Source organism: Danio rerio, chromosome 8, assembly GCF_049306965.1.
Source record: "Danio rerio strain Tuebingen ecotype United States chromosome 8, GRCz12tu, whole genome shotgun sequence".
In the NCBI taxonomy this organism is placed as follows: Eukaryota; Metazoa; Chordata; class Actinopteri; order Cypriniformes; family Danionidae; genus Danio; species Danio rerio.
In genome coordinates, this window is record NC_133183.1 from 26,492,386 (window position 1) to 26,506,948 (window position 14,563).

At 35.3% G+C, this 14,563-nt stretch overlaps 2 protein-coding genes across 6 annotated transcripts; one reads left to right on the plus strand and one right to left on the minus strand.

Annotated features, from left to right (window-relative positions):
* Positions 1-248: 248 nt before the first annotated feature.
* On the plus strand, positions 249-6,546 carry LOC137496359 (zinc finger protein 335-like). 5 transcript variants are annotated; one of them, XM_073910414.1, is made up of 6 exons: positions 1,068-1,134; positions 2,470-2,523; positions 2,748-2,834; positions 5,042-5,147; positions 5,648-5,681; positions 5,792-5,953. In XM_073910414.1, exons 3-6 carry the CDS (start codon positions 2,808-2,810, stop codon positions 5,901-5,903), a joined length of 279 nt encoding a protein of 92 aa, XP_073766515.1. In that variant the 5' UTR covers positions 1,068-1,134; positions 2,470-2,523; positions 2,748-2,807; the 3' UTR covers positions 5,904-5,953. The 5 variants fall into 5 exon arrangements, with proteins under 5 accessions (XP_073766513.1, XP_073766515.1, XP_073766512.1 ...); XM_073910411.1 differs by lacking the exon at positions 5,648-5,681 and having other exon boundaries at positions 5,792-6,546; XM_073910415.1 differs by lacking the exons at positions 1,068-1,134; positions 2,470-2,523; positions 5,648-5,681 and adding exons at positions 2,566-2,655; positions 4,340-4,410 and having other exon boundaries at positions 5,792-6,546.
* Positions 6,547-9,529: 2,983 nt separating this feature from the next.
* On the minus strand, positions 9,530-14,311 carry LOC796099 (serine/threonine-protein kinase pim-1-like). Its single transcript, XM_009304029.5, has 7 exons — positions 12,315-14,311; positions 11,438-11,806; positions 11,061-11,155; positions 10,831-10,881; positions 10,323-10,695; positions 9,857-10,030; positions 9,530-9,741 (listed from the first exon to the last, which is right to left on the minus strand). The coding sequence occupies exons 1-7, from the start codon at positions 12,490-12,492 to the stop codon at positions 9,644-9,646; spliced, it is 1,338 nt and encodes a 445-aa protein (XP_009302304.2). The 5' UTR covers positions 12,493-14,311; the 3' UTR covers positions 9,530-9,643.
* Between the last annotated feature and the right edge of the window lie 252 nt (positions 14,312-14,563).

The window sequence follows — 14,563 nt, forward strand, 5'->3', positions numbered from 1 at the left end:
AGTCTCTTCACATTCCAATTGTACTGCTTAAAGTTAATGATCTAAATGTGTTTATATGCATTTTTATATTTTGGGTAAGGCATAAAACTAAAAAAATGTTGATTCAATTAAATAGTCAGGCCGACATCTCATGGAATTCCGATAAGCAGCTCAAACTGTCTGTCAGCAAATGCAGATTTAAACAACTGTGCAGCCGTTTGTACGCAGCTCCGTCGACAGCTGTTTGTGCATAGACGAACTGCGCGTTCACGAGAGAGTGAGAGAACTCGCGTGCGCGATCGGCAAAAACATGCTGAATCAAAACTTTTTAAAAACCTGAATCAATACTGGGGTTACCTTTGCACACTGAAGAAAGGATGACACCATGGCTGAAGGATTTCTCTTAGACAGGTAATGTTTTGTTTTAAAATTATTTTAGCTTCACGCAAAGCGGATGTAACGTTGTATGTTGTTGTTACAAATGGGTTATATCTTCACAGAAGTGTTGTTCAGCCACTTAAATCTTCCGGTGAAAGATTGATAAGTCTATTTTCAGTTTCATAAGGGACCTTTTACAGCATCGATAATGTAGATTTGAATTAGTTTAACAACAAAACACAAGTAAGTACCGCTATTCTGCCTAGCCTCTCCCTATAATGTTTACCATGCAACTCTAAATATTCGCTCTGAAATAGCATGTCAGTTTGGCTTAGTAATGAGTGTAATTCCAGCACACCGCCGGACAAGCACTAGTCACTTTTAACACACAAGAGAGGGTTATGCTGTCATCTTTAAGGTGAGCGTGCTCCTGTTTCAGGAGGCGTGGCTCTGGACGGCTAGGATTCAGAGTACTGTAATTCAGAGATTAATGCTAAGCTGTTAGCATTGTGGAAGATCACCTACTGCACCTTTAAAAGAAATGGCAATTTACACACCCACAGGCTATCTAAGACGCGGGGGATTTTTAAAAAAAAGATTTTTAGCTGAAACTGTAATAAATTGCCAGTGTAAAAGTGTAAACGACACAGAAACACATTGTTCCTCATTGAAACTCTCAAAAATTATTTTTTTGTTCAACTGTAACGGCTCGCTTCGTCCCGTCACAGCAGACCATCATCATCAACAATGATGAAGAAACTTTAGCTACACTGCAGAGTAAGTGCTGGAATGAATATAATTGAATGGAGGAACTATGATGTCAATTTGTTGCAAAAACCCAGAAGCGAGTTCCGGTTCCCTTGTCCCGAAGTCAATGGGCTTCTTAAATGTGATTTTGGTTAAATCGCTTAAATAAGGCTTGTGGCTACCACAAACTCAAGATACTTTCACATTTTATTTTACGACACAAAATACATTAGATATACTCCACTCTTGAATTTTTTTTTTATCAGAGACATTATACGTCTTTGAGGTGAGCTTGTCTGGAATGCAGCCCAAATTTACAGCTTGTGTTGGACATTTGGATTTGTCTGTTATTTGGTGAAAGTGTTTTCATAAATCATATTTTATATAGGTTGTAGTTTTTTTTTCTTATTGGGCCTTCATATTGTGTGAAGATAATGACCATCATGACAGATTCATTAATTTCATTAGGGTTAGGGTATCATTTATTTAAATAAAGCTATTTAATAAAGATTCTGCTTACCATAGGACACCCGGTCTCTTTCCTGCTCTCAGTAATGCAAAGTTGTTAATAAATTTGTAAAAATATATAAATATTTACTGACATTTAAACATGATTATTTTACATTAACATACATCTAATGATTTTTTTTCTTTTTTATTTTTTTTTCTTCATCTAAACAAATTTTTAACTATAAATGCAATATTTATACTCCTCCTGAAACTCTTTTACACTCACCTTAGAACGTATATCATATGTGACTGTATGGGCTGCTTTTTTCTGTACGTCATAACAAAAAATAATGTTAATGTTCTCTATCCATGATGGCATTTGCAGGCGTTTGACAGACTTGCCCCTCATTTCTGTCGTTTATGAAAAAGAATATGGGATTTGTCATAGCTAGGTTTTCACTAAGTTTAACGGGCTATGTGCACGCAGGCAATACACTTATTTAAACATGTCTTATGATAAGAATCTAAAGGCACATTTCTAAAACGTACAGTACATGTTTTAAAACTTATATAACAACTGTAAAGCAAAACAAATGTATTTCTCATTGAGAAACTATCCAAAAGGCATGTACTGTAGGTCTGTATAAATGTTGTGTGAGGATTATCCTGTTGGACAAAACGTGTAAGTGTAATGAACTGTGTTTGAACACAGAGCTAATTATTTGCAATCTTCGAGAAGTCTATGGGAAAATCTTATGGGGATTTTATTGAAAGGAACCAGTTTTATGCTAGCAGCCGATTGGCCTACAAGGTGACGTCATAGTTCCTCTACTCTGTAGTCACACAGCCCTGGTCTGTTTATTAGACACATCTTGTTACTTTGTTGCATTAAATTACTTCTTCTGTGATTTATAGATTTGCAGGCGGGTCAAACGGTCATCAGCCCAGAGAGATTACAGCAAGCGCTGGGTCAGAAACACATCATTGTGGCTCAGGATCAAAGTCTTTCTGACTTTCTCATTTACAGCCTGTATTTAATGTTGGGTGGTTATCGAAAATCACAAAGAAGAGTATTACATTTGATCTTGTATCTAATGCAAGGTGGTTTAGATTTTATAAAGTGGTAAATCTATAAATGTAATATAAACTCAGGTTTTAGAGGCATGTTTTTGACAAAATGCTTCTTTTATTAGGAGGAGGCGGCATATATTCAGCAGATCACAACAGTAGATGGACAGACCGTACAGCACTTAATGACCAGAGACAACCAGGTCACTGAGGTATGACTCAATTAATAAAGCTTTTTTCAGACAAGCAGTAAACACACACTCTAAAGTTTGGTTTTGAAGAGATTTTTATTTTGATCTACATTTACTATAATATATAAAATAATAAGTGATTTTTTTCCTGCCCTAGTTTTAAGGTTTTAAACCTTTTTGTCTAAAGATTTTGCAGACAAATGAGAAAAAATTAGTGGTTTGAAGGATAGTGGAAAGTATAAAGATTTCAAATAATAATTTATTAGTATTTTGGTGCTAAACTATGATCTTTAAATAGAGTTTACGAACATGTTATCAAATGATTCTTGTTTTAAATATGTCTGACAAAATTCTAAAGTCTATTATCTATTGTTACACTGAATTATATTTTAGTTTGTGTCTCCTCTTAATCATTGTAAAAAGTATGACAGTCATTACACTGCAAAAAAGTTAAAATTAAGTGAGTTTCTCCCTAAAATATGTAAAATAATATAAAGAAAGCTTATTTCTCTTTTTCACTTTCATATTTTGTTTTAATAAAAAACTGCCTTAATGTTGACATCTTTGACAAGACTATATTTCTTACTTCTTGTTATGATTTTATGATGTTTAAAATGAATGCTATAACATTTAGGTGGGACAAATGTAATGTGTGTGACAGATTAAGGATGAGGCAGGAATTGATTCAGAATTTAAGCATTTTAATCAATGGTTTAAGCAAAAGATGTAACAATAATAATGGAAAAAGAAATATACATTTACAAAATTCTCTGAGTACACAATGAATGTAAGCCAAATCAAAGCCAAATCAAAGAAATTAACAAAACAAAACAATCCTTAAATCTAACGTCTAAACTTTGCGTCAAAAATAAATAATGAAAATAGAATCGATAACTTCATTCACGACACCCGATCTAAACTAATTAAACTACAAAACTCTAAACTACACAGGGGGCAAAACTCAAACTAATCCTAACTAAATCAATCTAAACTAAAACAAACCTAACAAAAAGGTCATAAGGCTCAGTTTAGAATCACACAACAACCATCAAAGCATTTACTCAAACCCAGCGAAGTTTAACAAGTAAACTTGAATTACCACAGTGAATAATAAATAATAATAAAGATAATAAATCACCTAATAACCTAAGCATGGCATAAATGCAAAAATGTGGCACCCAAAAGTACGCCGAGGCAGAGCGCACACCACAGACTGGCTCATCCAGGGATTGGTGGATCTGGCACTGTCATAACAATGATGGTCAGTTACCTAAACCAGAAAGAAACCTAATAGTGGAGTGAGAAGCTGAGAGAGAGTGGTAAGGAAAATAAAAACGCAAAACTAACCTCCAAAACAATATATACAACAACTTACTCCCTTACAATATAACAATGACTCCCAACCACTTTACTTAGTTTTTTTTCCCAAACTCTGGATAACTTAGAGAACTTAGAGACCCCACTTGTATGGTCTGTTGGATGTTATGTTTCATCATTATGACTGAAACCCTGACTTTGAATTGCAGATGGGGGACGGGCAAATCCCTCACATTCAGTATGAACATGATGGGACGTTTCTACAGGAACAACAGATTGAGTTCAGAGCCAATACAAGCACAATTATTTACTTTGTTCACGTTGTAATTGCTGTAATTCAAATGTAACATGATTTCTTATAGGTACTTGAACTGTTTGTGTTTACTTAGCATTAACATTAAAACCAATGCATGATGTATGTCTTAACTAAATCAGAAACTTTTATTGTTTTGTTTTTTTTCTTGTCTTTTTCCATTTTGAACATTTATTTACATAACAATGGCATTTTGAGAGGCCTGAAAACACAAATCTTTGAAAATTGGTTTTGGAAGACCAAATTTTTGAAAATGCTACAGATTTAAATAAAAATTTTGGCTTTGTAGATTACATGGCATGTAAGTGTAGATTACAGATTACCTCACAATAAAACAAAACTATAGACATCATATGTTTGCAGGCACATAGTGTATTTTATAAAGAGAAATTGCCAACTACTGGCCTGACGTGAATAGTACAGCATTTTTCGGCCTTTTTCACAAACTCATCTGAATGGGGACGACAGTTTTGACAAAGCTGTCCTGTATTCATTACATTTTAAAAGACAAAAAGGAAAACAAATTCTGTTTGTAGTACATATTTTTGTTTAAATGTTCCCTGGTGTCAGTGTAAATCTCCTCTGTGTTGTGTGTCAGATTGCTCTGTCTCAGGATGGACAGATTCAGTATGTCCCCATCACCACTGAACAGCAGGTTGTGGCCCCTGAAGATCTGGAAGCAGTCGCTCATTCAGCGGTCACTGGTATGACCTTTCACCTTTTACCTTTATTTAAAATGCAAAAAACAGAACTATTTACTACAAGCTTTCATGGCTGCATGAGACTGTAAATAAATGACTTTGTGATATTTAGTTTTTCTGTGATGTTTGGATATTGTGATATGAATACCATTTAACCAGATAACTTAAATAGCTTTATTTAGAAAGAATTGTTCATTTTATCATGATTGAGATGTTTTGTTCATGAAGTGGAGTGTATCCACATCAAATATATTAAACAATTTAAAAGCATAGAAAAATACAATAGCGCAAATATTAAAATACAAATAAACTGAGCTGTATTGTTTTGTTGGGAGTCTAACAGAATTCAGCACCCAAAAAATGACTTTTCAGCTTGTTCAAACGACTTTAAAATGAGTTAAAACAGCACCACTTTTGGGGACAACTTAATTGTTTTATGTTTAATTCACTTAATTTCATAAGAATAATTACGTTAACTTGTTTTCTGTTGGGAAAACATAAAGGAATTGTGAGGAAGCCAGCATTTTTTACAGTAAGGTACAGAAATTGATATCATACAAATGATTAAATACAAATGCTACAAATCGCTTACAATTCAATTTTTTTTACTCTTATTATGATTAAATTTGCTCAATGTGTGTGTTTAGCTATTGCAGATGCAGCAATGACCCGGTTTACACTGAAGCCACACCTGAACAACTGGAACAACTGCAAGAGCAGGGCATCCAGTATGATGTCATCACTTTTATTGAGGAGTAGAAACACGACACACTCATTATTTATTAACAACATCAACACACACACACACACACACACACGGACAGACAGAAGAATATCTGAAGCTCATCTCAGCTCCAAATGAGCATCACAAACTGCGCTGATCATAAGTAACACAAACTTCTTCCACAATCATCAGTCATTTATAAGGTGAATGTACAGTTAGATCCTCTCAAAATATGATTTATGCCTTTGTAAATATTGAAAGAAATGTATCTTTAGCCTTGAAAAAGAAATAAGTATAGAGAATCCTGTATTTAAGAAGAATAATGGACATGTCTCTGTGGATGCTGCTTTAATGACAGTCTGTATATAACGTTAGGCTGGAGGATTGACGTCATATTGCTATGAAACAGTTCCTAGCTGTAGCTAAAATTCTTACAAAGAAGGTTTTGATCATTTGCTGTTTCATTTTTAGCTTCTTCAGTTTTACAGATATGTCTTTCTTTAAACATGGCTACAGACCGGAACTTTAAATGCAAACCAAATAAGTCAAAGCCTCTTTATCTGATTCTAACACTGATTTTCTTGCATTAGTTGTGCTATAATATTGTACAATTCTGGTTTTACAAAGCTGTTGTCTGCTGCATATGATTTAATAATATTTATACTCGTGTACATATTGATTTTTGTTCCTATTCAGTGTCTTATGCATGTATTTTAAGTTGCGTCTGAAAGTTCAGATCAGTTTTTATCTTTGGTTTGTTTTGTACATTCACTACCAAGAATCCATCAAACTTTTATAAATGATGCTCTATTTTAAAGCTACTAAGACAAAGACATCTGAACTTCACTATTCAGCTAGGGTCATCTACAATTATACCTTTAATTCATTCAGAAGTCTTGATGCTCAGCTGTCCTTCAGTGGTAACATAACCTGCATGATTGTGCAAGCTTTGTTTTCTTTACACAAAATTAGAAGGATCAGACACTTTGTAACAGAGCAGGCTGTGAACTTCTTGTCCAAGCACTTGTGATTTGTATATTAGTCTACTGCAATGTTCTCCAGGCTGAACTTCCATCATCTGCTGTGAAACCTCTTTAGATGATCTAAAATGCTGCAGCTTGTCTGGTCTGAGCTCTATTTATCCCAATAGAGTCCTCTACACACATCAATATCACAGGAGAATTGAGCTGGTTTTCTTTCTTCTTGTTCCACTGACGCATGGTGAGTTTGAATGTTTTTTTCATTTGTTTTTTGGATAATCATAGTGTAAATCCTGCCATTACATTGAAGCAACTTCTTGGATTGTGTGTGTTTATGTTTTGTAATGTAAAACCAGGGCTGTATTCTATTTCAGCTACATTTAATTCATTATTCATACATTTAGTTAATAATAATACGACACATACAGTGATAATTTAATCAGCAATAGAATATGGGGTCTATTTTCTCAGTCTTTAGATGATTTTTTAATGCTCAGTAATAGTTTTTCCAGCTTGAATCCAACTGAAAGATTCAAATGTTTTGTTCTTCAGGGAGAATTACTTTAACATTGCTTTTATCATTTTATAATCATCTTTGGTGGTTTTGAAGTATTTTGCTGTGCTGTAATCAGTGGAATGATGACACGGTGGCTCAGTGGGTAGCACTTTCACCTCACAGCAAGAAGATTGCTGGTTCAAGCCCCCAGCTGGATTAGTTGGCATTTCTGTGTGAAGTTTGCATGTTCTCCCCGTGTTCATGTGGGTTTCCTCCGGGTGCTCCGGTTTCCCCCAGAGTCAAAGGACAATTCAATTGGTGAATTGAATAAGCTAAATTAGCAGTAGTTAATGTGTGTGAATGCAAGAGTGTATAGGTGTGTACCAGTGCTTGGTTGCAGCTAGAAGAGCATCCGCTGTGTAAAACATACTGTATGCTGTATAAGTTGGCGGTTCATTCTGCTGTGGCGACTCCTGATTAACAAAGGTACTAAGCCGAAAAGAAAACGAGTGAATGAAAAAATCAGTGGATATTGTGTTTAATAATGAGTTTGTGACTAAAAATAATAAATAGAAATGTTAAAACGTTTGTTTTTCTCTAACAGCCTCAAGAGACGTCAGCGGAGTAAAATCAGCTGCTCTTTTACCAAAATCCACCATCAAACCTGCAGTCCGGAGCTCTTCTCCATCTACAGCCAGTGTTTCAGACGAACCAGCTGATCAATCCAGGTAAATCAAATCACAAATATGACCACACTTCATCCATTTTACAACTCCAAATCATTATAGAGATTAATCTGTCTGTGAAAACCAAAACATGAAGCAGTGATGGTTGAGCACATCTCACACACTAGCTGCTGTTTAAAATGCTCTGATGTTTAGAAATTGAATTGATAATCTCTAAATTATTTATCAATCTGACAAACATCTTAAACAAAGATTAGATTTACTTGTACCTCAGTTTGGTAGAAGGTTGAATAAAGTTCACCACCAGCCTTACAGAAAATGTGGACTATTAGAGATGAAAATGAAGCTGATTTTCTTTTTTCTAGGGCATTATTAAAGAATGGGGTAACACTTTATATTGATGGTCCATTTGAGTATTAGTAGACTGTCTGCTTAAAATCTGTTGATAATATAATCAGCTTGATATGCTCCTTTGACAGAGATTTAACTGACTAAAAGAAACTTTGCTAGTACATGTCAACTTACACTAACCCTAACCCAAACCCAACAGTCTTATAATCTAATGACAAAACTTAAATGAACCATCAAAATAAATGTTACCTCTTCTTCTTCTTCTTCTTCTTCTTCTTCTTCTTCCTATAAAACCTGTTGCTTTTAACATAGTTGGAGATGTTGTAAGCAGGGGCGTAGCAACCGTGGGGGACGGGGCATACGTCCCCCTCACTTTTAGAGACAGACCATTTAGAAACAGGTGATTAAGAATGCAAACTTTTGAATTCCATACAGTTGTCACTCCCGTTTCCCAAAACACATTACTATAAATAGACTGTTTAACCCTTTACATTATTACTTTCTTACAACATCTTCCTATAGAACTCGTTGCTTTTAGCATAGTTGGAGATGTTGTAAGAAATTAATAACGTAAAGGGTTGAACAGTCTATTTGTTTAGCAAACGCTGGACATTCGTGTAGTAAACGTGTTTTTGGAGGCGTATAAAATAATGTGGATGATTCAGACTTCTGAACACTGGATAAACCTCAGTGTGTCTGCACAAACTACACTATCAGAATTGACTTTAAAGAAATACCACTGAATATTTTGTTTGAGAAGCACAATTGTCATGAGGGCGGTGAATACTCAATGAACTTAATAAAACTGGGTGCTCTTATTGTGAAAATGCAGATGTTTTGTATTGAATGTCACATTCTCATGTTACGATGTTTCTCTTTTAAAACATTTCTAAAAACAGCTCTGATTTCACTGTAAAACATTGGACATATGTATGATTTGCTGATGTCTCAGTGACTGATATGTTTAGGTTTTGGGTCAGGTAAACGGCAGCGCTGGACTGTATTCTTTAAAAGTGTAGTTCTAAAAGTGCGCCTTAATGACGCCAGTGGCAACTGCAGTGTGTGTTATAAATGACTGGATGCTGTTCAAACCTCATGCCAGATTTTTGTCACTGGGACTAGATCACAATATAAGCCACATCACAAGTGAGTTCAAAAATATATATTTTTATTAGAGAAATACACAAAAACAACTGTAACAATAAAGAAGTGAATAATACAATAACAAGACACTATATATTAACAGCAAAGGTGTCAACTGGCTACTCCAGCATGAACCAGTCGTGGTAAGGCATCTGTCCTAGAAGAATTCTGTGCTCTGGAATCTGCTGCAGACAAGCCCACATCAGATCACAGCATTCTGTGAAAAACAAAAGGAGAGGTGAGATTATTATTATTATTATTATTATTATTATTATTATTATTATTATTATTAGTAAACTGTTTTTTAACTTGTTCTTTGATGAACATCTCACCTTGAGAGAGGGTAAATTTGGACCAGTCATGCTCCAGGTAGTACAGGTCATACGTCGTTGGGAAATCTCCATGCAGCAATGTGAAGAGAAGAACCCCAAGAGAATAGACAGTTGCTGGTTTGGCATGGTAACATCCTCTTTTGTAAAACTCTGGCGGCATGTACGCTTCTGTGCCTGGAGGAGAGACATTTAGTTAAATCTCTGTGTCAGCATCATGTTGATAAATATACCAGATGGGTTTCAGGTGTGCTAATTACTGAGCTTTTAAACCGTATATTAATAATGCTTATGTACATTCATAACTAGTGTTGTCAAAAGTATCGATACTGACACTCATCACAGTCATATTTGCTGAGCATGTGAACACCAATGGCCAATCAGTGGTGTTTAACAGCGTTCAATTGGACATTTTTAAAATGTCAGTCCCAAAGTCGATACTTTTGACAACCCTATTTAAAACACCTACCAGAAAAGGTGGAGTATGCTGATTCCATCATGTAATCTCCGCAGCCGAAGTCAATCAGCTTGACCTCCAGTGTGTTTGGGTTTACAAGCAGGTTTTGCAGCTTAATGTCTCTGTGGAATACTTCCCGGTAGCAGCAAACATTGGCAGCATGAACAGCTTGGCCCATGATAGTTTGTGCCGTTTGCTCGGTGAGGACGCCTCCGTTGAGTTGCAGAAATGCCTCCAGGTCCATACTTGCCGTAGGCCGCTCCATGACCATGACATAATGGTCTTTGAAGACCTGCCAGTCAAGGAGCTGAATTATATTGGCACACCTGGAGCCACTGCTGGCCATACTTGCCAAGGTGATCTCTAGAGGTGGCTGGTCATGAGACTGAAAACAAAATAATGATGTTGGTTTTCAAACAAGGATTTTTAACCACAGCCTGTTGTCTAATATTAAATATAAGACATTTTGAGTTGAACACAGTGACTGAGAAGAGAAAAACAGAAAGTGTAGTGTACTTACAGAGCAGAGATCTTGCATACGTGGTGTCATCTGGGCAAATTTAACAGCCACCTGTTTAAAGAAATAAGCGAACAATTAACATGTGCATCCAGATCATTTCATTCAAATCCTGAACAGAGGTTTCATCAATTTGAATTCTCAGAAATGTCAAAACAATGAAAGCATGTTTCTGATGATGTTCTTTAAATAGTGAACTTCATCAAAGGATTTGAGTCTACAGAAATGAATACCTGCAGACCATCCTGTATGCGGATCCCCTCAAAAACGGAGCCGAAACCTCCTTCACCGAGCTGCTTTCCCAGATTGTAGCGGGAGCTGATGTCATCTGTTAAAAAAGAAGAACATTTAGCTGACTGGACACAAAATCTTATTAAATTATAAACCAAACAAAACACAGAGTTTACAACAAATAAGACTTTCTCCCTAAGAAAAAAGATTATAGGAAATGAAGGAAGTGAAAACTTCTTTACTCTGTTAAAAATAATTTGGGAAATATTTGAAAATGGAAAAAAATCACAGGAGGGCGAATAATTTTGACTTCAACTGTATAATTTTAAAATGTTTGATAAGCCTAAACAAATGTTATGAATTCTAGCAATAAACTTACTATTGTCCAAACAGGTCTCATCGTCTGCTGTAAGACTCAGTGCAGAATCATCAGCGGAGTCATCTTGTGAGACCTTCTGATTCAGTGAAGACTCCGAGTCTTCATCTAGTGCAGAGTCAATGTCAACCTGCACAGAGTCTCCGCTGAACGCTTCAAAGATGCCGTCTGTTGAGAACTGCTGGCTCACTGGAGATTCAAAGCTGTTCACTTCAGATTTCACAGTGGAGTCCAAGTCTTCTTCTGCTGGAGCATCAGGAATTGAAGGTTGGAGAACCTCCAGCTCCAGATTGTTCACAGCAGTGTGAAAGAATTTCGAGCTACTGATCGGCTCGTCCTGTAGGTCATGGATCTCCAGTGCAGGGAGCGGATCTAAAGAGGGGAAGGAATATCATTAATATGATTCTGTAACTCTTTTGACTAGATATTTGAAGTTAATTTGCAAAGACATCACTCAATGTATTTTATTATAATCTTGCAGTTTTTCTGTATTGAAGTGATAATTAGCAATAAAAAAGTATGTTTAAACTATATATCTAAAGGCATAAATACAATTAATTATGAATTTCTTCTTTTAAACACAAAAATAGACCTATTCTGAAGAATATTCCTGAAATCAGCAGCCATTAAACTTCACTGTAGGAACTCAAAATACTGGAAGTCAGTATTTGTGTTCAACACAAGAAAGCACCTGAAACAGGTTTTAGGAGTGAATTATGACAGAATATTCACGTTTATGTGAACTGTCCCTTTTAAGAAACTACCTAAAATTCTTAAATGTTTCTAGTCAGTTTTATTTCTTATCTTTAAACAGCTACTCTGACATGTTCGGTGTGTTTTAGCATTGTTTTAGTAATTAAAATTCATAAACCTAATTTACCATCAACAGTAGCTCTTCTGGGGAAACAGGCTTGGAAGAGGGGCGGGTCATCGGTTATCGGATGACGGTGGTTTTCTGTCATGTTGCCGGTGGATGCGAGTGGCTCACGGGGTGGTTCGTGTGCACGCTTGATACCGAACGCTTTCTTTAAACGGGAAATTAACTTTGAAAAGGCCATTTTATCACCGTTGTGTGGAATCGCAGTAAATACTGAACTACTAGTCGTCGAAAGAAGCAATGAGAGTTTCTGCTTGATTCAGTCAGCGTTAATTAGCCACTGATGATGTCAGAGTTACGTGGTTCCATTTGGAACGCGAAAGAACATTTTCAAAACACGCGGGGACTTTTTAAAACACAATAACTCAAACAACTAATGTTGGCTAATTTGCCTTAAAGTGCCCACACATCCACGTTATACACACACACACACACACTTAGGTCAGAATTATTATCCCCCCTTTTTCTTTTCAGTTTAGTCCCATTATTAATCTTAGTCGACACAGCAGATTGAACCACCAACTTTTCCAGTATATGTTTTACACAGCAGATGCTCTTCCTGCTGCAAGCCACCTCTGGGAAACCTTTTAATTTTTTCTCTATTAAATATTTCCAAAATACATTTAAGAGAGCAATACAATTTTCACAGTATGTCTGATATTTTTCTTCTGCAGTTTTATTATTTATTGAGTATAGTATAAATATTACTTATTATTAAGTCTTATTTGTTTTGGCTAGAATAAAAGCAGTTTTTATAAAAAATAAAAAATAAATAAAAACATTTTAACGTCATATTATTAGCCCATTTAAGCTATTTTTTTTCCAATGGTCCACAGAACAAACCATCATTATACAATAACTTGCCTAATTACCATAACCTGCCTAGTTACCCTAACTAACCTAGTTAAGCCTTTAAATGTCATTTTAAGCTGTTTAGAAGTGTCTTGAAAAATGTCCAGTCAAATATTATTTACTGTGATTATGGCAAAGATAAAATAAGTCTTTCACGATGTAATTTCTCATTTTAATAATAGTTTTAAAGGATATCTGTGTGGTATTTAGTGACTCATTATGTTTTTAATTTAAATGAACTAATTTAGTAATGTTTGTATGTAACTGGACTTGAAAAAATTTTTTATCTAAAACTTCTTCTCAATTAACATTAGTGACAACATTAGAAAACCATAGATAAGAGCTGACAGTTACTTACAGCCATTTATTTATTACCATCCTGGGTTTTGCTTTCATTTGCAAATTACTACCAAAATGTAGCACTTAATATTTAGTTAGTTTCTGTCATTTGAAAGTAATTGTTTACAGTATTGCAATATTTCCGTCTCTATTGTAATGTTACACTACTTTTGCATTGAATCTGAGCTCATTTTCGATATCATGGGTATGACCTATTATCTAGACTGTATATCAGTGGTTCCTAACTGTTTAGAGTGGCATACTCCTAACATCCTTCTCCATTCTCTTTTCCGCTCAGACTGCAGTCTCTTCATTTAAGCACACTATTTGCAATTTAAATAAACATTTTCTGTGAATTCTTTACCTTTATGAATTCTTCTTTTTTTACATGAATAATGTTAAAATAAAGTATAAAGAAAAATATACAACTATAGTCAAAATTATGTTTTCCATGCATTAACTGAGCCCGCCAGTAGGTGGCAGTAAAGCCCTGTTTTAAGTGAATAAGACATTTATTCAGTAACAAAGCAACGGTTGCATTTATGAACAGGTCAATGAATCGACTCTCACAATTCATTTCAACCACAGATTCATTCACCAAAATAACCCACTCTAGCCGAAGAAACCACTGGACCGATGTGAATGCTACCAGGTTGGAATAATGATTAATATTCTTGTAGATTGAAGATTTTGTTGACATTAGGTTTTATAGAGTTACAAAAAAGGTAAAAAATTGTTTTAACTGCGAACTGTATTGATTTTGTGTGAACATGCTACATGCTAACACTGTCATGGCATCCAACAACTGCAACCAGCAGCAGGGCATCCAGCATGACGTTTAGTGTTTACTGTTGAGTAACCACGACACACACATTATCAACACACACACACAGAGAGAGACAGACGGAACATCAGAAACTTATCTCAGCTCCAAATTAACATCACAAACTGCCCTGAGAAGTAACACAGACTTCTTCCAGAATCATCAGTCATTTATAATTTTTTGTAAGTTTCATTTATAGCCTTTGTAAATAGTGAAAGAAATTTATCTTTGTGTTCCT